Source organism: Acomys minous (assembly GCF_964271855.1).
Source record: "Acomys minous genome assembly, chromosome: 7".
Classification (NCBI taxonomy): domain Eukaryota; kingdom Metazoa; phylum Chordata; class Mammalia; order Rodentia; family Muridae; genus Acomys; species Acomys minous.
This window is the reverse complement of record NC_140488.1, coordinates 112,682,578-112,709,148: the sequence shown is the minus strand read 5'-3', so window position 1 is coordinate 112,709,148 and position 26,571 is coordinate 112,682,578. Positions and strand designations below refer to the sequence as shown.

The following is a 26,571-nucleotide window of genomic DNA, read 5'->3' as shown; positions in this document are numbered from 1 at the left end:
TAACCTTTTAGCCATGCACCAACACATGCATCCGGTAGAGTCCAGAACTGTGAGAATGTGTATCTATGTATCTGGTCAAGGCACTTAATGTTGGGGAAATTTTTCCTCTATTATTACCATAGCTCATACTTTCTATTCAGCTGAAGCATTGCTTCATTTTTGGACATAACTGGCAATACATGTTTGCCAAATACATGTTTGCGTAACACTAGACTCCCAAACTGTGAGGCCTAACATTTTCTTTTCAGTTTGTCAGTAATGTTATAATTTTTAAGATTGATATTATTTTAATTATGTGTATATGTGTGTTTGTATGTGGGTATGTGCACCAGAGAGCAGATGTCAGTGGAGACCAGAGACATCAGATCTCCCTGACACAGAAGTTACAGGTGGTCATTAGACACCTCATGTGGAAGCTGGGAATCGAATGCAGGTTTTCTGCAATAGCAATATCCTCTTGCCAGGCCATAATGTTAAAAGGTAGTTTCAGAGTTGCAGCCTTATCCTTTTCAACTATAACTATAGCACATGGAGGTGAAAATGGCAAATACTTTATTTTGTTTGCCTTAGCCCAAACAGTGCCCTTCTGAAACAGGAAGAAGTTGTAAGTATAGGTTTCTCTGCTTCTCCTAGAGTCACTTTACCACTAGTAAATACCACTTTCAAAGTAACTAAATACTCTGGGAGATTGCTTATTAAGCCGTGCCCCCCTTCCCCCCTTTATCCTGGGAGACTGTGAGTGTTACCAGGAATACATAGACTGACCTTTCTGGTTGAATGTTACCAAATCAAATGAAACTACAGATGATAATGATAGTGGATTGGAAGAAACTCAGTTGAAAGTACACCAAGGGCCAGGCATGCTATGCATGCCTTTAACCCTATGGAGGCTGAAGCAGGAGGATCTTTATGAGTTTGAGGCTAACCTGGTCTACACAGCAAGCTCCAGACCAGCCAACGCTACATAGTAAGGCTCTGTCTCAAAAAAATACCAAAAAGAGAGGCAGGCACCAGGTTAATAAGGTTAACAGCAGTGATAGCAGCTGAGACATGACAGCACCTCATGTGTACCCGGAACTGCACTGAGCACTTCACTCAGCCTTCTCAGCAGCTGATGGCGTAGTTAGCATATAATAACATCTCCCACCTGCCTTTTTGAGTTTTAAGTGTTTTCTAATAATAGAATTCTTCCTTTGTGTTTGTTCAGTTGCTAACTTCCTGGTTTCCAAGGCAATGTACTTCATTCCAAGAGCGTCTGGTATTTGATTTTGTCTATTTTTAAAGCATTGAATACTTATTTTTATGCCTTGGTAAGAAATTTGGACTGCTTGCAATGACTAAAAATTAATTTATTTTAAAATGTCCTATTCCTAGTGAATAATGGCAATATTATAGGAACTGATAAGGTAACAGGCACAGCATAATTTCTGTACCAAGAGTTTGCAGCCTTGCATCTTAGAACTTATTTCCCATTTTATTAGTCTAATCTCTCTTCTTGCTTGTCTTAATAGTTTCTTTTACAAAAGGCCCAGGTCTTCAGCAGCAGTTTAAAATATAAATCCATTTCTGCCACCGTTGTAAACTTCATGGGCCTTGTCTTTTTTTTTTTTTACATACATATGCATTGCTGCTTCATTATAATGGAACTCATCACATATACAAGGATAATGGAGAATTCTCAGCTTCAATAGTTAAGATGTTACCAATCTTGTTCTGTATTTCACACTTATAAGTTATTCAAACACATCTCAAAAATTATTTCAACACCCTGATAGTACCAAAGAAAGCAGTAAAATCTTGATCTTGGGCATCTCTAAGAAAAGCTCAGTGACGCCTTCTAAGTGTAGCGCAGCTCAGCCAGAAGCTTTTCCTGCTCTCAAGTGATTACACTTAGACCTGATTCTCATTTGCTGACTTTTCCCCATTTTCTCATCAGATTTTTCCTAGCATACAAAACAGTGGGTTTCCCTATGCCATTTAGATCTGTGCCATTGCACTTTGCTCATCTTTGTTCCTTGTTACCCACCCTTGTCCTTCCTTCTCCCCCCCCCCCGGTACTCTTCCTTCCTCCAAACAGCCCCCCTTCTGCTCTCATGGCAATGTATGTTCTGACTCCAGATTCTGCGTATGAGAGAAGACACGCAATATCTGTCCTTCTCCCTACATACATTCCTCTCCCTCTACTTGCCCTTTTTAGATTTCAGAGAATACTGTTTGACTGAAATACAAATAAATATGACTGTTTTAAACCCATTTTGGTGTGTCTCTGATAACTCAATTTTATCTATTTTTGTCAGCTGGAGGACTGCATTTCCAGTATTAGAGTGCCTCATAAAAAGAGCAGAGAATTATCATCCTGGACCCTTCCTTCAAAATGTTTAACCATCACTTTCAGATCTTTTCATTTGCCAAGAAAGAAAAAAAAAAGAGCAATGCGATTTTGAAGATCACGTAGCCCCAGGATAGGGAAGAAGGGTGCCTTAGTTAGGTTCCTACCGCTGTGAGGAAGCGCCATGACCAACAGCAAGTTGTGGGGGAAAGGGTTGGTTTGGATTACAAGTTATAGTCCATAATTGGGGGAATCCAAGGCAGGCACTTAGAGACAGGGAGTGAAGCGGAGGCCATGGAGGAATGTTGGTTACAGGCTTGTGCCCCATGGCTTGCTCAATCTGCTTTTTTTTTTTATACAACTCAGGACCACCAGATGTGGTCCTCCCCTCCCACATCAATTGTTAATCAAGAAAATTCTACAGGCCAATCTGATCGAGGCATTTTCTCAGTTGGCATTCCCCTTCTCAGATAACTCTAGCTTGTGTTAAGATTGATGAGAAAAAAACAAAACAAAAAGAGACAAAGGAGCATAACTATATAGGCCCTGCCCACTTAGTTACCACCACCATGTATTTCATAGAATTCTAAAAGAATGACAATAATTATGCAGTCTCCGCCAGTTACCTCGTGAGATTTAACAAACCAAAGTGGCTGCTTTTGTAATTTTGCCTCTAAGAAAAGGGAAATAGAACACCGTACAAATGTAAGCATTCTCCCTAGCATGGAGATGCTTTGCCCTCCCCATTTGTAAGTTCAAAGCCTCACCTGAGCCAAAGCCCAGTCGGTGCCTATTGCTAGCCCTTGGCAAAACTGCAATGGTTCCTCTATGCTGTGGAACAAGTACTGTGATTTCCTTTGGCTTTAAGTTGTTTTTATTAATTCTCCATCATTTTCTCTCAAGGGGTGATATAGATCTCTACTGGTTAAGGCCAGCACACTGAGCCAGAGATGGAGCTCCTTACCGGAGCACTTGGCCTTGCATGTGTGAGGGCCGGGGTTCTGTTTCCAACACTGAAAAACAGCAACAATTACAAAAGCTGCCGTAGTGTATGAAGCTCCTGGCACCAGGCAGCTCCCATATGGTCATTCAATCAGGCAGCTTCCACCTTTGTCACCACCTCCAGTTCCCACTTCCCTTCCCAGCTCCAAGCTCTGAGCACTTTCCTTGAATGTTTTTCTCATTTCTGGGCTTATACATAAGCTCTTTCCCATGAGCCTTCCAGTTTTTTCCACAAAGATCTATAGCCAGTATCAGAAGACTTGAAAAATTCATTCTTTATGTTTGCTTTAACTCAATTTTACCACATGAGTTAGTTGTCTCGTATCTAAAAGATAGAAGTGACTTCACTGAGTACAGCGTACAAGTGGAATTGGCTATTTTACAGAGATAGGAGGGTAGTATTTCTTCTTAGATATTAAATACTCTGGTCAGAATATCCAATTCTTTGTCACTTCACAATCATTGTTTTAGGGTTTGTGTGCATGTTTCTTTCTTTCTTGAGGAATTTGTATCCAGCCTAGGCTGACCTCAAACCCACAGTTCCCTTGCCGTAGTCTCTTGGTTGCTGAGATTGTGGTGATGTGCACACGCTCAGCACCAGATCCTGACATTGAAGATGTTGGTTTATAAATCTTTCTTTAGCTGGGTGTGATGGTGCGGACCTCTCATGCCAGCACTCAAGAGGCTAGGGCAGAAGCAACTGGAGGGTCCAGGTCAACCTGGGCTACACAGTGAGTTCTAGTCCATCTTGGGATTAAGGAAACCTGTCTCCAAAAAGGAATCTTTCTTCATTTTTTTCATTCCAATTTTATTTTAGTACTTTGTGGATCAGTATATTCTAGCCTTTTAAAATGAGAATCAAAATCTAGAAGCCAGAATCATGGGCATCCAACCTTTCAAATATTGAAAATATTATAATATAGCAACACCAATAGAATCATTGCTGCTATAAATACTCATATAATGAGGAATGAAGGCACAAAGCATTGCTTGTGTCCTCTCCCTCAGGTCTTTACTCTGTTATTTGCTCTGAGAATGTTACACCGAAGTAGTATAGATCATAAAATGTTAAATTATAGTAAGTGTTGGCTTCTTGATGATAACTGTGTAGCTTTCCTTGTTCCCTCCTCAGATGAATCCAAGGCAGTGGAGCCATATCTCTGAAAGTGCCAAAGACCTAGTACGCCGCATGCTGATGCTGGATCCCGCGGAAAGGATCACTGTTTATGAAGCGCTGAATCACCCATGGCTTAAGGTACTTGCACTCACAGGTCACCATCCACACTGTTCTTAAAGGCTTCTAGCAGCAGCTGAGCACCATACTAGAAGATGGGCCCTTTTCACTCTTTGCTTGTTTCTCGGCCTTTCTATCAGTTTTGTCCGCTGTGTTTGCTGTTTTGCACCTTCTCTGAGGCACCTATGATACTCAGCTGTTGAACTGGGTACAAAAGTCATTAAGACAAGCTGTTGTCCAGCAACATGTGCTCCAAAGAGGAAGAGGAACAGCTGAAGTAACCCTTCTGTCTTACATTGACCTAATATTGGCTGTGACTGTATATGTAGCATTACACTGGTTCTCAGTAGACACTAAGTGCATATTTACTGTTTTAGGGGAAAGACACATTTTAAGACACATGTTTTTGTATCCTAGTTTTCTAGATTAAGGAAAATCATATCTTGAAACATCAGGAAATAGTATTGTCTCATTAAAGCATTGTACCATAATTCCAGGGAAATTCTTGCTTTTTTAAGGAAGAATATATCTCAGAGATATTCAGAATTTTGCCATAAGTCACAAAAATTGTTGCTGTTAGAGCCAGGATTTCAGTTCAGCCTCCCATGACCCATTGTTTATGCTATATATCATGTCCCTTTCACTAATTAGATGACATTGCTCCAGCCACTTCCGTCTTTCCTACATGATCATTTTTCTGGATCTTTTGGGTCTAACATGTTGTGGTTTGCTTTTTTTGCTTACATTCATGTGCATGCATGAACATCTGCCTTATCCCTCCCTCTCTCCCTCCCTCTCCTCCTCCTCTTCCTCCTCCTCCTCCTCCTCCTCCTTCTTCTTCTTCTTCTTCTTCTTCTCTCTCTCTCTCTCTCTCTCTCTCTCTCTCTCTCTCTCTCTCTCTCTCTCTCTCTCTCTCTCTCTCTCTCCCCCCCCCCCCCGTTTCTCTGTGTTTTGAGACAAAGTTTCTCTGTGTATCCCTGGCTGTCCTGCACTCACTTTATAGACCAGGCTTGCCTAGAACTCGCAGCGATCCACCTGCCTCTGCCTCCCAAGTGCTGGGATTAAAGGTGTGTGCCACCACCACCTAGCCATCTGCTTTCTCTTGATCCTACAAATTTCTCCAGCTTCTGCCTCCATTCCTTAGTTCCCTCAACTGCAAAAACTAGAAAGAATTATCTGTCTCATTTCTCTAAATTCTTCCATCCCTTTCTCTTGAACTCATAGTAGTCAAGATCTCAATCCTACCAACCCCACTAAAACAGTTCTTATTGGCTATGAGTATGCCTCAGTGGAGTACCTGCCTAGCATGTATAAGGCCCTGAGTTTCAACCCCAAAATCTCAAAACCTCAAAAGAAAACTACTTGTCACCACTGGCCTTCACATTGCTGAGTCTAGTGGTCAAATCCCAGAGCCAGACCTTCTTGGCCTGTTGACAACATTTGACATCCATCTCCTGAAATGTTCTTCCCTTGGCTCCCAGGCTACCTGGCCAGTTTGCCTTCTGCTAGTCTGGCTGCTTTTCCTCAAATCTTGCTGATTTCCTCCCCATTTCCTTACTCACCACATCACATGGATATGCCACTAACTGCCCTTCGTCCTTGTTCCACATCTCCTTCTCCATCTCTGTCCCTAGGAGGCCTCACTTTAAGTGTCTGTACATGATGAGTCCTGGCTCCATGTCCCTCTCCTGAAATAGTCTTCCTTAACTTGCTGTGTAACTGTTTCTGAATCCCTGCTGAGTTTGCCCTTTCCTAGTCCCCTGTGCCTCAGTTCCTTCATTCTGGCCTCCTTGCCAATCCTCAGACCATAGGCACATCATTGCCTCAACCATCCTGGATTCATCATACTGTTTCCCTAGAATATTCTTCTTATGGGTCAGTCTATGGTTTGTTCCCTTGCCATCTTCTGATTATTTAGATACTTGATGATGCTCCCTCAGAGGCTATGCAAGATACTAAGATATGTAAAAATATTGATTAAAAATTTATCTTATGATATTGTGGAGCAATTTTGGCATGTCAGCGAATCTTGATTCTCCTTGGAAATACTACTTCTTGGGCTGAGGGGGTATTGTTCAATGATCAGCACTTTCCTAGCATGCATAAACCTCCATGTATGGTCCCCAGTAACATTAAAGAGAATGCTGCTTTTAAAATACACATTCAACCTTTTGATATTTTAAAACTAATCTGTCTGATTTTCCCAGGAAAGAAAACATTCTTCAGTACTTTCATACTTTAGTATTAGTATGCTTTCTCCCTGATATGAAATAAACATCTTGGAAGATTCCTAATCCTTCTTTTCTTCTCTCAGTTTCATCTAATAAGGCTCTTTTGTCGTTTAGAAGTTACTTTAAATGCCAGATAAGGACAATAGTAAGTGCTTAAGTCATTTTTAAGATCCTTTAGAAAAAGTCTTAGCAGTATACAGTGATAGTGGCTTTCATAGCCTATCTTTCAGAATAGCTTATTTTGTTCTAGAAATTCTTGTCTCTACCAGTGATTATAGTTCTCAACTTAAGTCTTGGCTTCATACAGAATAGATTTCTGTCACCAAAATGTTTTCAGATGTCAGTAACATAAAAAGGAAAAGTCTGGAAAGCTGACCTCGGAGTCACTTGCTGTGTGTGAACTACTGTTTATCGCATTGCTTCTGTGTCATCTGGAAATGATGAAGAAGTCAGTGAGGACCTTATCTACCTGAAGGGAGCAGCTTTAGATTACATTTAGCCCTTGTTCCTGTATGTCTCATTACAGTGGATGGCAGTTATGTAAGCCATGGTTTAATGACAATGCCCTCAATAACTACAAAGTAAAGAAGCAGACTGATGGAAATTCTTACAACAGTGTCCAAAGTCAAAAGTATCATTGTTTTGAGTCAAAAATAATAGCAAAAAGAATTATTTCTTTGGTTAAAAAATAGGTCTTGTTTGTGTATTCCATGTTGAAAAGGAATCTGAGTATTAAACCAAGTAATATGTGAATGCCTTATAGTTGTTGACTTGCACCTGTTTCACATCTTCATCTATCTGAATTACTGACAACTTGCTATGAATATTCATTCTAACAAAAGTAGGATTAAACACACGCAGAGTTCAGAGTCACAGTGTAGTAAACTTTCTAGTCTGAAAGGAAGACAGGATCGTACTGTAAATAACTTTCCAGATGGTACTAAGACAGTAAGGACACAAGGTTCTGCCCTGCACAGATTGCCTCTTCTCCATGGGCTTTTCTTGGGGCTCATTTTTTCAGTGGTTTTTTGGGGGGGGTCCTTCAACTTTGCAGGCTGCAGCCTCACACCTAGACTAGGATGTGTTAGGAATCAAAAATAAAATAGAGTAAAATAAAATAGCAGCAGTGCCGGCCTAGGTTTCTCTTCCAACCCTGGGATGCCTACAATGTCTACCTTCCTTCCTTCAGCTCTCAGTCTTCCAGTCATAGCATCAAGGAACCTATCCAGGGTCTTTCATCATCCGAAGTATGTGACGAAATATACTTGCTCTGTGTCATCACTCGCCACTAGACAGTTCTTTCGGTGCTTTGATTCTGAACTGCTTTCCTTACTGTCAGTACCTAACACTTTGGGGAAAGTGTTTATGCTATTAGGTAGAAAGTGTTTTCACAATCAACCGTAAACTTACCTCTTTTGTTGCCGTGTATCTAAACAAGACATGCATCTTTCCAGCTGCTTGCCCTAGTCTTCCCATTACAGTTGGAATCAGGCTTGTATTTACTCATACCCAAAGTTATGGTGTATCATGGTGTCTTCTTCCTCTTACTACCCTTGTTCAGTCTGCCAGAACATCATGTTCTACCTGCAAAATACACACAGAACTAAAAAAACATCTATTATTCGAGAGACACTATTAAGAGAATGAAAAACAAGCTGCAAACTGAGAACGAATCCTTCCCAATGATGTAGCTGATAAAGGACGATCTAAAGAAAGTAAAGAATTCTCAAAACTCCATAAGAAAACATAAAATTAATCTAAAATGCGAAAATACTTGAGCAGACATTTTTACAGGTGGTGATAAGCACAGGCAAAGCTGCTCAGCAATAGTTATCTTGAAAGAAATCCAAATAATGGCACAGTGATACAAGCTCTACACTTCTGTTAAAATGGCTAAAATCGACATTACTAGGGGGGACAGATGGCTTAGCACTGAGAGCACTGGCTGCTCTTCCAAAGGGCTCAAGTTCTATTCCCAGCACCCACATGGCGACTCACAACTGTAACTCCATTTCCAGAGAACCTCATGCCATCTTCTGGACTGCACAGGCACTGTACACACATGGTGCACATACATACATACGTTCAGGCAAAACACTGATACACTTTAAATAAATCTTTAAAAAAATAATAAATGACTAACCACACCTAGTGTTAACAAAGATGTAGAACAACTGTAACTCGTGCTGTTATTGTGAATGGAAAAATATACATCCGATGTGTAAAACAGTTTCACCACCTCTTAAAAAATTAGACATAGCTCATTCACATGGCCCAGCCATCCTGTTTGTCCCTTAGAGAAATTAAATGTATAGTCATACAAAGACTGACTTGTATGTGAATGTTTGTAAGAGGGTGGTTTTTTTTTTAACATTTATTGATTTGGTGGTACTTATCGATTTGCTATGGCACATATTGCGCAGAGGGGGAATTGGGTCTCTCTTTCTTTCATGTGGATTCTGAGGATCAAACTCAAGTCATGAGGCTTGGCAGCAAGCACCTGTACCATATCCCTGTCCTCTCACAGTAAAACAAGCCCGACCTGCCCCATCCTCATCATCTCTTCCATCTAATCTGTGTCTCAACTCTCCTAGCACTGCCTTCTCTCTACATGGATCAATCTGCTTGCTCTTTATCAGGATTTCCACACATTTTCACTCCGTGGACCTTTGTGGCGGGTCCTTGCTCAATTTCAACCACTCTCAGTAAATAGTACCCTAACATTGTTGTTTGCTAACCAGTCTGGCAAGTTCCAACTTGTTTTTCTCAAATGGCTAGTGAGATTGAGCATTTTTTCCTAATGTTTATTGGCCATACTTACTTCATCTTTGGCAATAAGTCTGTTCATTGTATTAGCCCATTTGTTGAATTGGTTGGGGTTTTTTGTTGTTGTTGTTGTTTTTTAAGTTCTTGTTAATCCTTTGTATGTTATAGATATTACTTCTCTGTCAGAAGTCTGGCTGACTAGCAAAGATTTTCCTCTATAGGCTGCCTTTTCAGTCAATTGAGTTTCCTTTGTTGCCCAGAAGCCATTTAATACAACAAGGTCCCACTTACTGATTGTTGACCCCATTTCTCAAGTGATCACAGCCTTATTGAAAAAGACCTTCCCTGCGCCTGTAGCTTCAGGTGTTTTCCTACTTTTTCCTCTAGCAGGTCTTCCATTAAAGTCTTTGATCCATTTGGAGTTGACTTTTATGCAGGGTAAAAGATAGGGATCTAGTTTCATTCTTCTAAAATAAAGTTCAAAATTGCTCCCGTGGAATTCTAAAGAGCTACTACCAAGGAAATGGCTTCTTTCTGAGCAAGGACTGAAGCAGACCCTGCATGGAAGAAGTAGCTTAATTAGATGCCTCTTAAAAAGAGTCCTAGTTGGAAGGCCTTATCATTTTTGTTGTTCGGTTCTTGCTGATAGTACAGAATACTGAACAGGTGTAGACTTAATTTTTAAGAACTCATTTTTACCTGACAGTCACTGACGAAGATAACTTCAGGGCAATGATGTGCATGTGAAAATGTCATAATGAAAGCTATTACTTTGCATGCTAGTTAAAATAATCGAATAGAAAATAACTTCATACTTTCACAATCATTATGATAGCTTAAGCCACCCAACTACATGTCTAAAAATTAGACAATCTTTTAGTCCTTTATTCTTGCTAAAACATTATTTAGCCATTAGTTGTAATGGTCATATCTCCTCTTTCAGAACTTGTATCAATATATGGAGTAAAATAACCAATTTCTAAAGTTAAGTCTAAACTTCACATTTAAGAATCTGACCTCCAGCCAGGCGTGTGCACACCTGTATCCCAGCACTCGGGAGACAGAGGCAGGAGGATCTCTATGAGTTCCAGGCCAGCCTGGTCTACAAAGTGAGTCCAGGACAGCCACGGCTACACAGAGAAACCCTGTCTCAAAAAACCAAAAATAAAAAATAAAGAAATCTGACCTTCATAATTTAGGTTAAGCTGTGCACTTTTTCAGTTGTTGTGTATAATCAGAATCTTCGTTTACAGGAACGGGATCGTTATGCCTACAAAATTCATCTTCCAGAAACAGTAGAACAGCTGAGGAAATTCAACGCACGGAGAAAACTAAAGGTAAATTTTAAAAACCACCCAAAATCTCAGTAGATATTTTTATCCTGTTTTGATTCCCATAAACATTTCCCTGTATTGGCCATTATTTTTGCTACAGCTAAATTATTTCTAAAAATTATTACCATTTCAGTAAACCTTTAGATTTTTAAAAAATCATTTAAGTTAATATTTCAGTATGAGTCAAAACAAAAATTTGCAACTAGAAGCAATATTATATTTTAGATTTCTTTTGTCTTTAAAATTCGTAGCAGAGATAATGGTTACATTATGAATCTAAGTTGTATTTTCTCAAACATAAATATTTTGACAGAAATTATAGCATGACACATGTCATAATCCTACTGTTGAGAAAGCTGAAGCTGGAGGCCCATGAGTTTTGGGCCAGCCTGGGCTACATAATGAAACAGTGCTTCAAAATGTTAAAATAACAAAGATAATAAGTCTTTGCATTTTTGAAATGTTGAAATGTGACCTCGGTTCTAAAGCCACACCACTGTAATCGATGATGACTTGTCATCCTGTATTCTTCCTAGTTTTCTTGCCCCTTTCCCTGTCCTCTGCCTCAAAAAGCCAAAAAGCACAATGACAGTGACCCTCCATGGGGAGCCATCGTAGTTCAGAACTTTCTGAAAAATACCCAGCATTCAGTGGTGTAGGTCTCCAGCTCTGGAAGGAAAGCCTGGGCATAAAGATTCAGAAGAAATGATTGATGTTTGTTCAATCTGGGGTGCTGCATGTGTTCTGTCTGTTCAGTAAGTAGCTGAGTGGATAATAGTCTCTTAATGACATGACTCCTACCAACTACAAAGGGTCTTGAGTATTTTCAGATGTCCTAAATTAGCTTACTATTCACTTGTTACTCTTCATTACTTGAAGGTTATGAATGTTTGTATACAGCTGTGGATTTTATGTACATGTTTGGGAACCTCTCAGGTTCTCAGGAAGGCCAAAATGCCCAAAATGGTATCCATTAGCCACATGTAGCCATGCAAATTTAAGTAACTTAGAATGTAAAAGTCCAAGTGCCAGTTCCCCCTTCATACCGCCATGTTTCAAGTGCTCAGCAGGCTAGTTGCTGCCATATTGAATGGCACAGATACAGCACATTCCCACCCTTGTAGAAGATTCTATTGGACATTGAATGCTGCTGTACAGCAAGAAAACTTTTCACATAGCGTTGTTAATGATGGACATTCTTATTTAAGCTTTTCTCCCAATTCTTTTGTTGTCAGGAGTTCAAACAGACTCTTCTTCATCTGCCTTATAAAATCCTTAGATAGAAAATAAATAAATAAATAAATAAAAATAAATTTAAAAGAAAAAGAAAATCCTTAGCTAGTACCCAGAGACGTTTATTAAGGCTTGACAGCTTTGGCTTGACATTTCCCTAAACTGGCTTCAAATGAAAAAGAAAATCTAGTCATTCACAGTAAAACATGGTCAGCTCTCTTGCAGTTAGTTTCCTGTCCAAAGAGACTGTCTATGCTTCTTTCTTAACTCTTCTCTCAATCTTTTTTGTTCTTCACCCTGCTTTGGCTTCACATAGCATTACACTGTGTGAGGTTGAACCTTCTTCCATGGTCCAAATAGAGCCGTTTCCACTCAGGCTTGAGTTCTCCGTTCACAGGAGGCATGTTCCTCCCCTGGTGCCACAGAAGCAGACTTGGAACAAAAATAGACAAACTGGTGACTAGGATTCATTTGGACAGGGCCAAACTATCACAACAAACAGGGGTCATGTGGATTTACCACATCCCTTTGCAGGGCTATTTAAAGTCTCAAGACCCGCCAAGCAACATAGAATTAGAAACATCAGCGTAATCATTATGGGCTTGTTTTCATCCTTTGTTTCAGGAAACAAAGGTGGTAACTTCCTGGTTTCCAACAGCCAGCACCACACAGCTTATTTCCACCAGTGAACAGTTTAGGTGACCACTCCTCTTTACTCCAGACAGTGACTTGAAGTTCCCCAAATTGGTCCAGCAACCTAATTTTTAAGACTTCCTTAGAAGGGACTGAAAAAGAAAATTCACTGAAAGCCAGTTATTGAATTTTGATTATGGGTAATAGAAGAAATAAGAGGTGCACAGCAATGCAGGAAAGAGCCGCCCGAGCTATGGTGGGCGCGTAAATCCTGGTTCTAACGCTCCTTCACTGGAAGCCTTGAGCAAATGAGCAAACTATGCCTCAATCATCTTTATCTGTAAAGGATGCATAGTGGTAGCCGCTAATTCCTAGGAGCAGCAAAATTCAGTGAGTTACTGTTCTAGCAGTTAGAAGGGCACCAGGTTGTAGCAAATGCTCCAAACATCTTTTTAACTATTAACTTTGTAATTTTTGTTTATTATGATTTTTGTGGTGCCTTTGATTTAGTAATCTATAAATGACTGCAATTTTTAATAAGCATTTTATACCATTTTTGACTCATACTAGTCATTCACTTTACTATTTTAGAGCTTTTAGGAACTTTTAACCTTTTATTATTTATTTGTTTTGTTGTTGTTTTTGTTGTTGTTGTTGTGTATGCCCAAAGGTCAGGAAGCACACATGCCATGCCAGGCATGTTGAGGTTGGAAGACAACTTGGAAAAATCACTTTTCTCCTTCCACCATGTGGGTCCCAGGAATTGAACTCAAATAGTCAGGCTTGGAGGCAAGCGCCTTTACCCACTGAGCAATCTTGACAGCCCTTAGTAACTTTTTAAAAAATGCATAAAACACTGAAAGTTCTCCCACTTATGACATGACTCTTTTAGATGGCCCATCACTGAGATTGATTCTCCACCTATAATAAAGTTCTGTGGCTCTGTGAGCTATTTTGAAACTGTTCTCCTGTTTCACATCATTTCCTTGCATTGGGTAGTGGAACCATTTATGGTCACTGAACTGAAAAACTAAAGAAGCCAAACTGCTAGACTATTTCACAGCAATTCCTCTTGCAAGCTCTTTTAAGTACCAGTTTAACTACTTGTTTATAGATCTTCAACTACAGAAGTAGCTGGGGAAAGCCTTAAAACCCAGTACTAACATATCAAGAAACTTGGTTGAACTTCCCTTGGATATAAAACAAAAACATCTCTAAACTTCTGTTTGGGGCATGTGGGAAATTGATTTGATACATAAGAATTCCATTCCACCCAGCGTTGAGGGAGCATGTATAATATGCAAAGTGAAATAAGATTCTTCTGTAGAAAGAAGACTCAACAACCACTATTTTTCCTATGTGGTTGTTATAATTCTACATTTAAAACAGCCTTGGTTTAACCTTGCTTTATGGGAAATCCATGCATTTGCCTCAAATGGCAATGTCAAAACCACTTGTGTTTTATGTTGTGTTCACTTTGTTTGTCTTTTTTTATGGTGATGATGGTGATAGTTGTTGTTGCTGCTGCTGCTATTTTGACACATGATCTTGCTGTGTAGCCCAGGCTAACCTGAAATTCCCAAGCTTCCTGCCTCAACCTGAGGCATGCAGCTGTTCTTCACTTCCTTCACTTTCTATTTTTTAATTCAAATGTAGAGAAAGAAACTTAGTGCCGGGGCTGGAGAGGTGGCGTTAAGAACGCTGCCTGTTCTTCCAGAGGTCCTGAGTTCAATTCCCAGCAACCACATGGTGGCTCACAACCATCTATAATGAGATCTGATGCCCTCTTCTGGCCTGCAGGTGTACATGCAAGCAGAGCACTGTATACTTAATAAATAAATAAATCTTAAAAAAAAAAAACCACCAAGAAACTTAGTGTCATAAAAAAAAAAGTGGACCTTATGGAAATGCATTGCCACTAACATTTTCAAATATTTGACAACAAGTGCCTACATGCATGGCAGATTTATCTTTTCTTCTAGAAAAGCTCAGGAGTTCAACATTTAAAATTTACATAGGAACTGATAGACTTAGACCACTTCAGTGATTTCATATTGAAACTACCTAAGTGAACAATTCTGTGTAGAGCAATGAAGGTTTGCACGCATGTTCTACCTCTATTTTAGTAGACTTAGTAATGATTCATACTTCCAGAATGTGCAGCAGTTTTCAAAGCACTTTTGTGTCCATGAAGACTTTGGGACATTTTATATAGTAAAGCAAGGTACATTCCTTTTCATATTCTCGGTTTACCTATAAGAAGACCTAGAGAGGGTTAGAGATAGCTCAGTCCGAAGAGTGCTTCCCACACAAGCATGAGAACTAAGTGCCAGCCCTAGCACCCACAGAAGAACACACAGTCCCCGCGCTGAGGCAGTGATAAGAAGATAATCACATCAGCAGTGAGACCAAGTGGCCGGCTCCTGAGGAGTGACACCTACGGTTGACCTCTGGCCTTCACATGCACACATGTGCATGTACATTCACATCAACACGAGCAAATACACATGCAAGAACGAGAAAACCTAGAGAGCTTTAATCTATTCAGGCAGTGTCGTGGAGCGAGAGAACAAGCATAGCATTTTTTCCTATGGCTAAAACAGTAGCTCTCACAGTGCTTTCCCACCCAGTAGTCCTAAAGGATGCCAGGTGCCCCGTATGCCAGGGCTTCTCTATTATGGTTCAGTGGGTCCTCTCTGGGGCTCCCAGGATCCACATGTAATCAAGTGTAGTGTTCCATGTCTATGATAGCAGCACTTGGGAGGATTTAATGCCAGTAGAATGAAGAGTTTGGGGCCGCCCCAACTATATATCAAGTTCAAGGCCAGCCTGTGCTACATGATACCCAGACTCAAAAAAAAATTTTACATGTAGTTGATTCTGATGTGTAGCCTTATTGAAAATTAATGTGTAAGAGTGATATAGTCATTGTTACAAAAAGAGGAAAAAGACTGAAAAATGAAAAACAATCCTACTACTCAGTGATAATACTGTTAACATTCTGATATGTGCTTTCTGTTTTATAATTATTAACTAGTTTTCCAAAGAAGCAAGCAGACTGTGTACTATTTTGAAAACTTTAAAAAATATAATCTATTTCAAACATCTTCCTATTTTATTAAATGACCTTTCCATAGCATCATTTTATGATGGCAATGCCTTGTACCATGTGGTAGATGTACAAGTCCAAGATATAATCAGTTCATGAACTTCATTCTGTATATGTAATTAATGTAAAGTATTCCAAAAACTGTTTTGAGAGCTCCGGCTCTTCTAGCCAACATCTCTTACAATTTTTACTTTCTGAATGATCCTTAAGCTGATTAACCATTTAGGTAATGCCTTATGTTTGTGTGCTTGTTTTAATTATATATTTTTTCATCTTTGTGTGTGTGTGTGTTAGGGAGCAGTACTAGCCGCTGTGTCAAGTCACAAATTCAACTCCTTCTACGGGGACCCTCCTGAAGAGTTGCCAGACTTCTCTGAAGACCCTACCTCCTCAGGTAATTGCATAATTTCCTCATTAGCCTGTGTGAGTCACTGGGCATCTGTCTTTTCTCATCCACTCTAAATAATCTTTGTGGGAATTTAGTCAAGTCCTCCCAAGAAACTCTAAGGAAGCTTGTCACCCACCAAGTCCTACCTACACGTGTGTGGTTCCTCTTTATTTGAATACCAAAACTGTCCTCTCTGAACGCTCCCAAACCAACACTATGCCACTTTCTTTTTATCTCACCACTTCTTCCCCTTTGCACACTCCAAACTCTGTATTCCATTTCATCCACGCCAATGTCGGAGTTAGACTCGCTGGATATTGATGATCATCTTCTCCCACTGTAAAACCATCTAGCATTAGATTTCCCCGCCCCCATGTCAACCCCGTGGGATCAGATTCGGAGACAGCACCGCTTGAAATGAAGTCTTTCCGTGTAAAAGCTGTCTTAGAGTCACCAAGTTTCTTTCTCTGTAAAGTCTTTAACTCATGAATGCAAGTATTCAAGGAAGAAGCTTTAGAAGAGTTCCCTGTTGTAATGAATGATGTGCAAGTACTCCTCTAAAAAGAACCTGCTAGTGTTCATTCTATAAAATGCCCACATTTACATCTGACCAATGAAGAGTTCTCAAGGTCCATTGACTAAAAATCCAAATGATCAATTTAGATGCAGAGTGATTAGAGGGTTTTTCTTTCTTTTTTTTTCTTTATTTCTCTCTCATTCAATACATCTCAACCACAGCTTCCCCTCCTTCCTCTCCTTCCAGACCCTTCCCACATCCTCTTCCCCCCAACCCAAATCCACTGCTCCTCCATTTCCTTTCAGGAAAGAACAGGCCTCCCGGGGATGGCAACCAAACATGGCAGAACAAGTTACAATAAGCCTAGGCACAAAAACCCTCATATTGAAACTGGGCAAGGCAACCCAGTAGGAAGAAAAAGGTCCCAAGAGCTGGTAAAAGAGTCAGAAACACTCTCCACTCCCACTATTAGGAGTCTCACGAAAGCTCCAAGCTAAACAGCCACAAGGTACATGCAGAGGACCTGGCGCAGACACACACAGGCTCCATGACTGCCACTTCATTCTCTGTGAGCCCCTACAAGCTGTGATTAATTGATTCTGTGGGCCGGATTCTTCTGGCTCATACAATTTTTCTTCCCTCTCTTTGGTGGGTCTCCCCTGATGTTTGGCTGAGGGTCTCTGTATCTGTTCCCAACAGCTGCTGGAGGAAACCTCTCTGATGAGGATTAGGCTAGGCACCAATATATGAATATCGTTAGGAATCATTTCATTGGCTTATTTTTTTCCCTTGCGTCAGTCGTCTTTGGTTCTACCCTAGGTCTCTGGGCCAGTTTCCTGATCCTGGCCATCTAGGATGGGCTCCCTCTTGTTTATTTACTTAACTCCTGAGTCATATGTCATCTGGTCTCAGCTTTACTTCTGTTAGAGACAAACATTTTATGTGGTGGAATTTGTCCCTCTGATTTGATATTTTTCTAGTCTTAAGCTGGCTTCTTTAATATTTGTGTACGAGCATTAGCATCCTGACTCAGGACCCTTCCTACAGCATGAGTCAGTAGTGTGTCCCACAGTAGGCAATATAAAAAGTGCTTTCACAGCCCCCCCCCCGAAGGGTCTGGAAATGTCAGTGTCAGTGCTTCTGCGTCTGCCCTTTCCTCACGGATATGCATGCAACATACAGACTCAAAATCTCTTACCAGTCGGGATGTGTCTACACCATATGCAAAATGACAGAAGTGAGTTTCCTAGTCCAACATGTGTGTACTTCCTCCTTTTGACTTTTACCGATCAGGATATGAATCTTCCTCTTTTGAGTGAAGGTGATTTCCAGACACATTCAGAATCTTAGAGAAGTGATTGGGGGAAAAAGCCCAGAGGCTTCCTCTTGTGTTTCCTTAGAGCTGCCTGAGCCCTTATGGTGCACTGGGCTGGGGCACAGATGTGATAGTACATGTGCTCTGGATCATTTCATCTCTGCCCTTTTTTTTTCTTCCTACTAAATTTTGTTCCCATCCCTGGACCATTTTTAGAGCTTAAGCATCTGTCTTCTGGCTTTCAGCATAGATTACAGTTGACACTATTTAGGGAGAGTGGATCCAGGCATGGTTTTTAGTTCATATTTGTGATGACATGATAGAGTTACAACTTGTACTATATTTAGAATAAAATGTCTTTTGTGGATTTATGGTCAATGTCTATACTATCACTTTCATCTTTTGAAATGGGCCTAGAAAACAGTATGGTCCATAGTCTTCAGAATTTGACTTTAATTAATATTTTCCTCTGCCCGCTAAGAACTTAATAAGGCTTTAAGTATTCTTTTCCTGAAAAAAAAAAGAAATTTCTCTGTACAAAAAATTATCTATATTTATGGACATGTCTATTTATATTAAATATATTTTATAGCCTGCTTTTTCCCTTTTTCAGCATTTTAAATGATCTAGTTGAAACAGTTTTTTAGTGTTGTACCGTGTTTCTTAGCAGACAAACAAACAAAAACCTTCTTCCATCATCTTACAAACTACTCGTAAGCTTTCACATTAATTCTTCACAGTTGGCTTCCCTCTCCTTCATTCTCACCTTGTCAGATTCTGTTTCTTTCTTTAATTCTGGAACTTTATGATCTTGTAAACAGTGTATATTTTAAGTGGCCATCGGAAATACCTCTAAAGGCCTTTTTCACCGATGCTATTAGGATACCACAAACAAAACACAGAAGAATTAAAATCTAAATGCAAATCACTACCCTAAATGAGGAGAAAATTTTTATGTAGTCAGAGGTCAAAAGCAAAGGAGATTTTTAAAGAAAAAAAAAGTAACATTTTCCCAAGCATTTCACACAACTGTCAGAAATTATTCATACATTTCTAAAATTAATTTTTAATACTAAGCCATTTTGAGGAAGGCATTCTGTCCTAATCAACATTACTGACCTATAGCCATCTGCCAACCCACAGCCTCTCCACAGCCAACTGGAGTACATCGGCTGCGGAAGCCATTTGTTTATTTTATCTGGCTCAGATAAAGCTTTGCACTTTTGTAAATGAAAATATCTACATTTGCTTTTCATTATCTTCATCTCATTTTTGGTGTTTTCATTACTTTCCAAACCTAAAATCTTTCTTTTATCCTTATGCTTGTTTATGATTAAACTCCCAAAGTTACCCTTTCCACTGTCTTTCTGTTTGAATTTGTATGGGTTTGTTTTACACTACAAAACCAGAAGCGCTTTCTGCGGTTACCTGCAAGCGCACCCAAGCCCAACAAGAGCCAGGGAACTGACTGCAGCGCCTGCGCTTATAGGGTGGTGCTGGAGATAGGCAGGAAGGGCTGGGAGGACAGAGAACAGTGCATCTCACCAGCTGCCTCTTCTTTACGTCGACTGTCTTTGTGTTCCACCTTACGTAATACGTCTTCTATTCTTATGAAATGATAGGTAGGCCTTTTTTTTTTTTGAAAATGATCCTAACAAAAGTAATAATTGGCAATCTCAATTTTGTCTTCCAAAATTTCTTAAAATTGTTTCTACGGCATTCTTATGTTTGAGGACAGTGACTAAAGCTGCTTGCCCACAAAATACAGCATGTTATTTCCATAAATTTAAATGTATTATTGTAATGAGTATGCATTTGAGAAAGTGTGAGTATTTCAAATTACAGTTTAAAAATTAACCAGCTCCCCAGCCTGTCGTGCAAAGAAGAACTGAACATGTTTAGGTGTGTCATTGTAATGTAGAAGAATTTTTTTCTGGAAAATACTTTTCCATTTAGATTATTGAAATTCATTCATTATGCTTTTAGATTCACTAAGGTTACTGTTATAATAAACAGTATCATGTTGCTTTGCTACTTACTTCAGAGTGGAAAGAGCCTATTCTCTGATTCCAAAGCAAAGAATTTCAAATGAGATCCCAAAAAATTGATGTCTGAAATTCGGGTGTGGGGGAGGGTGTTAGCTAGGGGGCTATGCTTGTTCCTTATGTAGTGGGCCTGACTATGGCTTGATGACCTGCTTGCTCTAAAATCATGTTTGTCCTTTGTCCATATGCTGCCTTCCTCCTAGGACTTCTAGCAGCAGAAAGTAGGTATCCCTTTGTTTTCCTCTAAGGTTTCTCTTTATGCAAAAGTGTTTGGCTTTGCATGGTTCATAATCGGCTTGACTTTTTCCATGGCTGTTTGTGTTTTGATGTTTAAATGTGAATTTTAACACTGCCTGGCCATAAAATGAGAACTTTGTACGTTCTGATTGCCTGAGGCTCTGTTATATAACTTCATTTCTTACTTCTTCCAAGGGTGGGGAGGAGAAGGCAGTGTTAAAATTCCAACCACGCCTCATAGTATGTCACATCTGAAATTCAAACACAAATATATTTCATTCTGGGGAAAAGGTAACAATTTATTTTGAAGTTGGCTTTTAAGAAACCTTTTAGGGTAAAGTGTGAATTTTCTTTTGACAATTTTGTTACGCATGAGTGGTTTTTATTGCTGATACAGAGTCCGTTCTCGGTTTCCCACTGATGGACTGTGATGTAAACTCTGAATTCCCACCATCAGATACAGTGGCTGGAAGGCATAGAGATGCACTGGTACAGTCCCAGCACTCAAGAGGCTGAGGCAGAAAGGTAACCAGGTGGAAACCAGGCTGGACTATGTAGTGAGACCCTGTCTCAAAAAAGAAAAAGCAAACAAACATTGGACTAATGACAGATATTCTTTAACTACAAAGAGATGTAATTTGAGTATGTGAAAAAATTACACTGTAAGAAATGTGCACACTGAGCCACACACGCCTTTAATCCCAGCACTCGGGAGGCAGAGGCAAGTAGATCTCTGTGAGTTCGAGGCCAGCCTCCTCTACAGAGCAAGTTCAGGACAGCCAGGCCTGTTACACAGAGAAACGCTGTCTCAAAAAACAGAGAGCGAAGACGAGAAAGAGAACTGAAACAGTCCAGATAATGTGCGTAGATTACAGCAATGTCAGTATTCAACATGCAAAATCAAACTTTATCACAAAGTAATATTTACTAAAGGAAAGTAAATGTACATCAGAAAATCTGGATGCTAACAAATAATTTTGTTGTCACTTTTGTTGCATTTGCTATTTATAGCCAAATGTACAGCTGATACAAAAATCTCACCATATACTAGTGGTTTGTGGCTGACAACTGTAAGCACCTGTGGGTCAGAAGTAGGAGCATAGCTTTGCTAAGTGCCTCTGCCTCAAGATCTCTTGTGATGGCACTCCAGAGTGTTAAAGGTGTGACTATGGGAGAAATCTTTGACACTCACCCAGTGATGAATAGGAAATTTCTATTCTTCACTGGCTGTGGGCTTGTCTACCAAGGCTGTTCACAGCCTGGCAGGTTGCTGCCTCAACAGAAATGACTTCAAGGGAAGGCACCAGTTGTTCCCAAGACAGCAAACAGTTTTTTACCCTCACCTCAGAAATAACATTCCATATGCTCAGGCTCCATGCCAGGAGAAGGAGTTGATCACAAATGGTAGGGTTAGCAGGAGACGACATCTTAGGGGTCCAGAGGCTACATATCCATGCTGGTGGTTATAAAAATGGAATTCAGTCAAGCAAGCAATCTATCCCTCCCTCCTTGCCACCTTCCTTCTCTCCTCTTCTCTTTTTCCTCTCTCTTCTATCCTTTTTAGTCAGCCACACCTATCATCTTGAGCATGAGCATCCTATCAGTCATACTTACCAATCTGTATAAAACTTTACGCTAATGAGCATTTAAGGCTAGCGGGATATTGTTAAAGTGCTTTAAAAAATATGGTGCTCAAAAATGATACTACTTGTGCGGAGTGACACACACCTTTAGTCCCAGAACTCAGGAGGCAGAAGCAGATGGATCTCTGAGTTCGAGGCTAGCCTGCTCTACAGAGTGAGCATCTAGAGATCCTGTCTCATTAAAAGAAAATTAGGAATGTTACTACTTGGAAACAGACTATTTTAATAAACATAATGTCACTAGAATTGTAGCCTCTGTATGCTAATGAAATATATATGTAAAGTTCTTTAAGAAACTTAAGCTAATACATTTTTTTAGGTACCTATACCATAATGTACACATAAAGAATCTGAGACATTTATCATTATAGACAAGTTTTCGCACCTGGAATTGGATATAGTACATCCGCCAGAGTTCAGAATACGTTTCCATTGTGGAGTGCGCTGTTGCTTATCACATGATTAAAAGACTGATTTTGCTTAGTGCATTGAAAATAAAAGCTGTTGTCTAGGCGGATGGTGGTGAGGAGAGTCAGGCTGCAGTTAGACAACAGGGAATGCTTTTTGAGTGATGACAGTGTATACTTAAATTGGTGAGTTTAACTTAATAAAGTACACTTGAGTAAGAAAAAAATCTCACTATGTAGCCCTGGGTGGCCTTAGATTTACTGTGTACACCAGGCAGGCCTTGAACTCACAGAGATCTGCCTTCCTGTCTCCTGAGTGCTGGCATTAAAGGCATGTGCCACCACACCTGGCAAAACAAAAATTTTAAACATTGTATTTTTTAGCTAGGGATAGGGTTCATACCTCTAATCCCATCACCGAAGGAGGCTGAGCAGGATAAGCATAACTTTGAAGCTAGCCTGAGCTACATAATGAAACCCCATCTCAAAAAAGGTATCATGTTTGCAATGGAGAGGCTTTGGTTGGGTGGTTACAGTGTATGTGCAGTGGTTTGGTGTTGTGTTACTGAGCCACTCATGAAGTAAGCAATAGAGGGTATTGCCACTCTTCAGAAGATTCGAGATTGTATTCACGTGCTGCATTTGCAACTGTTACCTAGTTGCATAGCTCTTCGTGTATACAAGAAATGCACACAGATCTTTCTTGAAATACCTGCCAGGTAAACATGGGAGCACCAAAGCCCACTGAATGGTAAACTTGAGATTTGTGTACTTTGCTGTGTTTAACTTTTATCTGAGAGACGAATTGAATTCTTTGCTGAACTGTTTGAGAGCGACGTGACTGGTGTTAGCCACTCTGTCCCTGACTTTGAGGAGAATGAGGAATGCAGTGGATTGCCAGGTGGATAGCTGGCTATACATGTGATAGAGCACTCGAGCAAGCTGCTAACGACTGTGGCGGGGAAGGGGGGACGTTGTCAGACTTCTGCCTGTTTGGAATTGTTTACAGTTTGCTATGTGGGGGGAGAGTTGTGAGAGGAATGCTGAGAACCTCTTAGATTAAACACTTTGTTTATTTTTCTATCGTCCTTTTGGGCTTATTTTTACTTGGTAAATGTGTGTGTGTGTGTGTGTGTGAGAGAGAGAGAGAGAGAGAGAGAGAGAGAGAGAGAGAGAGAGAGAGAGAGAGACTTTTCCACTCTTGTCATGAACCTGTTCTATATCCAGAGCTTTTATTGACTTTAAAAGCATATTCCTCTTTAAATAAATAGGCCTAGAAAACATTTAGAATAGTTGACATATTTATGCTAATTTGACGATTGTTTCATAATAGTATCAGAAGACTTTTCAGAAAAGCTTGCTTAGAAGTGAGATTCTTTGGAAAAGCAGAAATGTTTAAAATCTAATTGTATGATTTTCAAACTGAATTTTTAGACACATGCTTGATGACTGAATAAACTGCATAAGATGTTATCTTAAGTGAGGTATAATTGCTTTAATAAATTTATCACTGTAAAAATTTGGGTCAAATACTAGAAAAGAACCTCTTGTAGTAAATGCAAATGGGGTTAAGAAGAGAAGAGAAATTGCAAAGCACAGCATTACTGAACACATGGTTCAGGTGGGAGCATTGCTGAGAATCAGGTGGTTCTAGGTTGGAGAGAAGAACGTTATAACAGAAGCCACAGTCCGGTGCTGGGATTCACTCCTCTGCTCCGTTTCTCTCTGTGGACCTTGGCTAGGTCGTTGAATAAATATAAAAGCTCTTGCCTGCATAACAGGTGATTGGAAAATCACATAAGATAACAAGGGTACAAACACAAATTACCATACATGTGTTAATATGAAGATAACTCCCATTATGAATATCTGGGCATGGCAGCTCACACCTGTAATTCTGTCTCTTTGGAGAGTGAGACAATAAGATCAGGAATGTGAGGCCAGCCTGAGCTACATAGCGAGACTCTTTTCCTTTCCAAAAAGGAAAAATATTTCCTATGGGTAACTCATCTATTCCAGTACTTAACTCTAAATTCTTCAAAATTTGTTTAGAAAAAAAATCTTTTAATCAAGGATCCTTTGATAAAGCATTCTTTTGAGCCACATTCTACAAAGTACAGCCCAGAATACAAAAGCAAGCAGGACGCCTGCTGTTATGCCATTAGATAGCTCTCTCCTAGCAAGAACTTAGGGACTACTTATTGGTTGATTGATTTTTTTAAGGTAGTTAGAAACTTACTCTAGGATTTTATAGGAAAAGCAAAATTTTCAACCTTTAAAAAGAATGACTAGTTCTTATGTGACAATATTGATCTACAAAATGAATACTAATAATAGCTTAATCATGTGAGTATGTACTTACCACTACTGCCTGTATTTAAAATCTGAAGGAATAGCAATGGGGAAGTCCTACCAAAGTCTTTGTGTCCATTTGGTTTTGTTACCTCTTTTGTTGTTGTTGAAAAATATATTTTAGAAGGCCTTGGTACGTGATTAGAGATACCAGTTGTACACATCTGTCAGGCCTAAAACGTGTTTTGTGGTTCTGCTGGTCAAACCCAAAGGAAGAAGTAATAAGACTGCAGGCCATGATGGTACAAGCAGAGTCTAGAAGATCTCTTATGATAAGTTCCAGGCCAGCCAGGGTTACATAGTGAGACCCTGTCTCCAACAAAACAAAACAAAACAGAAAGGGAGGAAAGAAGAAAGAAAGAAAAGACTAGAACAGGTTCTTTAAAAAGAAGCTATTGAAATGGCCATGGTTTGGTGCTGGAGTGTAGCTCAGTAGAATATCTGCCAGCCATGAATGGGGCCCTGGGTTCAATCCTCAGCTCTGCAAATAATAATAACAGCAACAGTGGCCAAAAGTGAAGAAAGATTTTAACATTGGACAAAAACATTTATTCAACTTGAAGGAAGAAAGAGAAATAAAATGAAACAGTAATCCTCCTACACAATTGTAGAAAGGTCAAATGAGGGACCTTTTTTCGGAGCTGGCAAGAGAAGACTTGTGTGCAACTGAAGAAATGCTGCCTTTCATGAGGCAAAGTCTATTAAATGAATCCTGTGTGTACGAGCTATGACGATAAACCACTCCAGAAGTGACAGATGAGAAGGCTTAGTAGACCTTTGGAGACCGTGGGAATGCAGGCTTACAGATATCTTCGAGGTTTTAGAAAGACATCCATCCATCCAGTGGCCCCATCAGCAGATTCATCTCTCCAACCCTATCCCAAGGTGTAGTTTGCCTCCTGCATACACCAACCTGAGAGCCCCTTGAGGCCTAAGAATATTTTTCTATTTTCCTTAACCCCTACCTAGCAGCTGGCACAAAGGAACTTGGCTATGGCTTGACCCAATAAGGAAAAGTTATTTTCCAACCGCCTTATCTGTGCATGAACCATAACTGTTAAAGTTTCCTCTAGGCTTCCTAGCACAGCCAGTTAGTGTAGGAAGTCAGACGAAGCACAGACTTTGAAGCTAGCCAAGCCCAGAGCTGAGCACTAGTTCTACCATTTCCTAGCTGGAACTTTCTTGGACCCCTCTGAAAGTAGATCTCCAATCTAGAAAGATGGGATGGTGTCTGCCTTTCTGTGATGGCCAATAATAGAAACTGTTGTTTCTATTGTTGTTATTATGAATTCTCTTTTTAATTTATTTTTATTAATTTAGTTATATATGTGTAGGGGGGCATATATGCTGTGAGTACATGTACCCACAGAGGTCAGAAGCATCAAATCTCTCTAGAGCTGGGATTGCAGTTGTGAGTTAGGAGTTGAACCTGGGTCCTCTGTAAGAGCAGCAGGTGATCATAACTACCAAAGCCATCTCTCTAGCTCTTATTACTCATTCTGAAGGGCTTAATTCGGTGCAAGGCTTGTAGACATTATAAAATATGTAGCATACAGACCTGTCTTGGGGAATCTTACATAAAATAAACAGATCCCCAGATTAAGTAAGTAACTCGTAGACTGTGCTGACAGAACAAAAATGACACAAGTACTTAGGGAGTTCGCAGATCAATCAGTAATATGTCCCTGGTCAAGTACAGGTGCAAGTGTTTCCCAATCACCAGCCTGGCCATCTTATTAATCACTTAATATATGTTTTTTGTTTTAATCTTGTTAGTAAACTACTATATAGCATAT

The 26,571-nt window shown here is 39.9% G+C and overlaps 1 protein-coding gene across 11 annotated transcripts in view; it reads left to right on the top strand.

Moving 5' to 3' along the window:
• CASK (calcium/calmodulin dependent serine protein kinase) overlaps positions 1 to 26,571 on the top strand; it is a 331,352-nt gene that overhangs the window by 226,505 nt on the left and 78,276 nt on the right. For 7 of the 11 annotated variants that reach the window (XM_084789623.1, XM_084789619.1, XM_084789618.1 and 4 more), the window contains exons 8-11: positions 4,464 to 4,586; positions 10,816 to 10,899; positions 16,166 to 16,265; positions 20,340 to 20,357. In XM_084789623.1, the coding sequence (XP_084645749.1) occupies positions 4,464 to 4,586; positions 10,816 to 10,899; positions 16,166 to 16,265; positions 20,340 to 20,357 (325 nt within the window). The remainder of the gene's footprint in view (positions 1 to 4,463; positions 4,587 to 10,815; positions 10,900 to 16,165; positions 16,266 to 20,339; positions 20,358 to 26,571) is intronic. The other 4 variants (XM_084789615.1, XM_084789614.1, XM_084789620.1 and 1 more) reach the window with 1 other exon arrangement.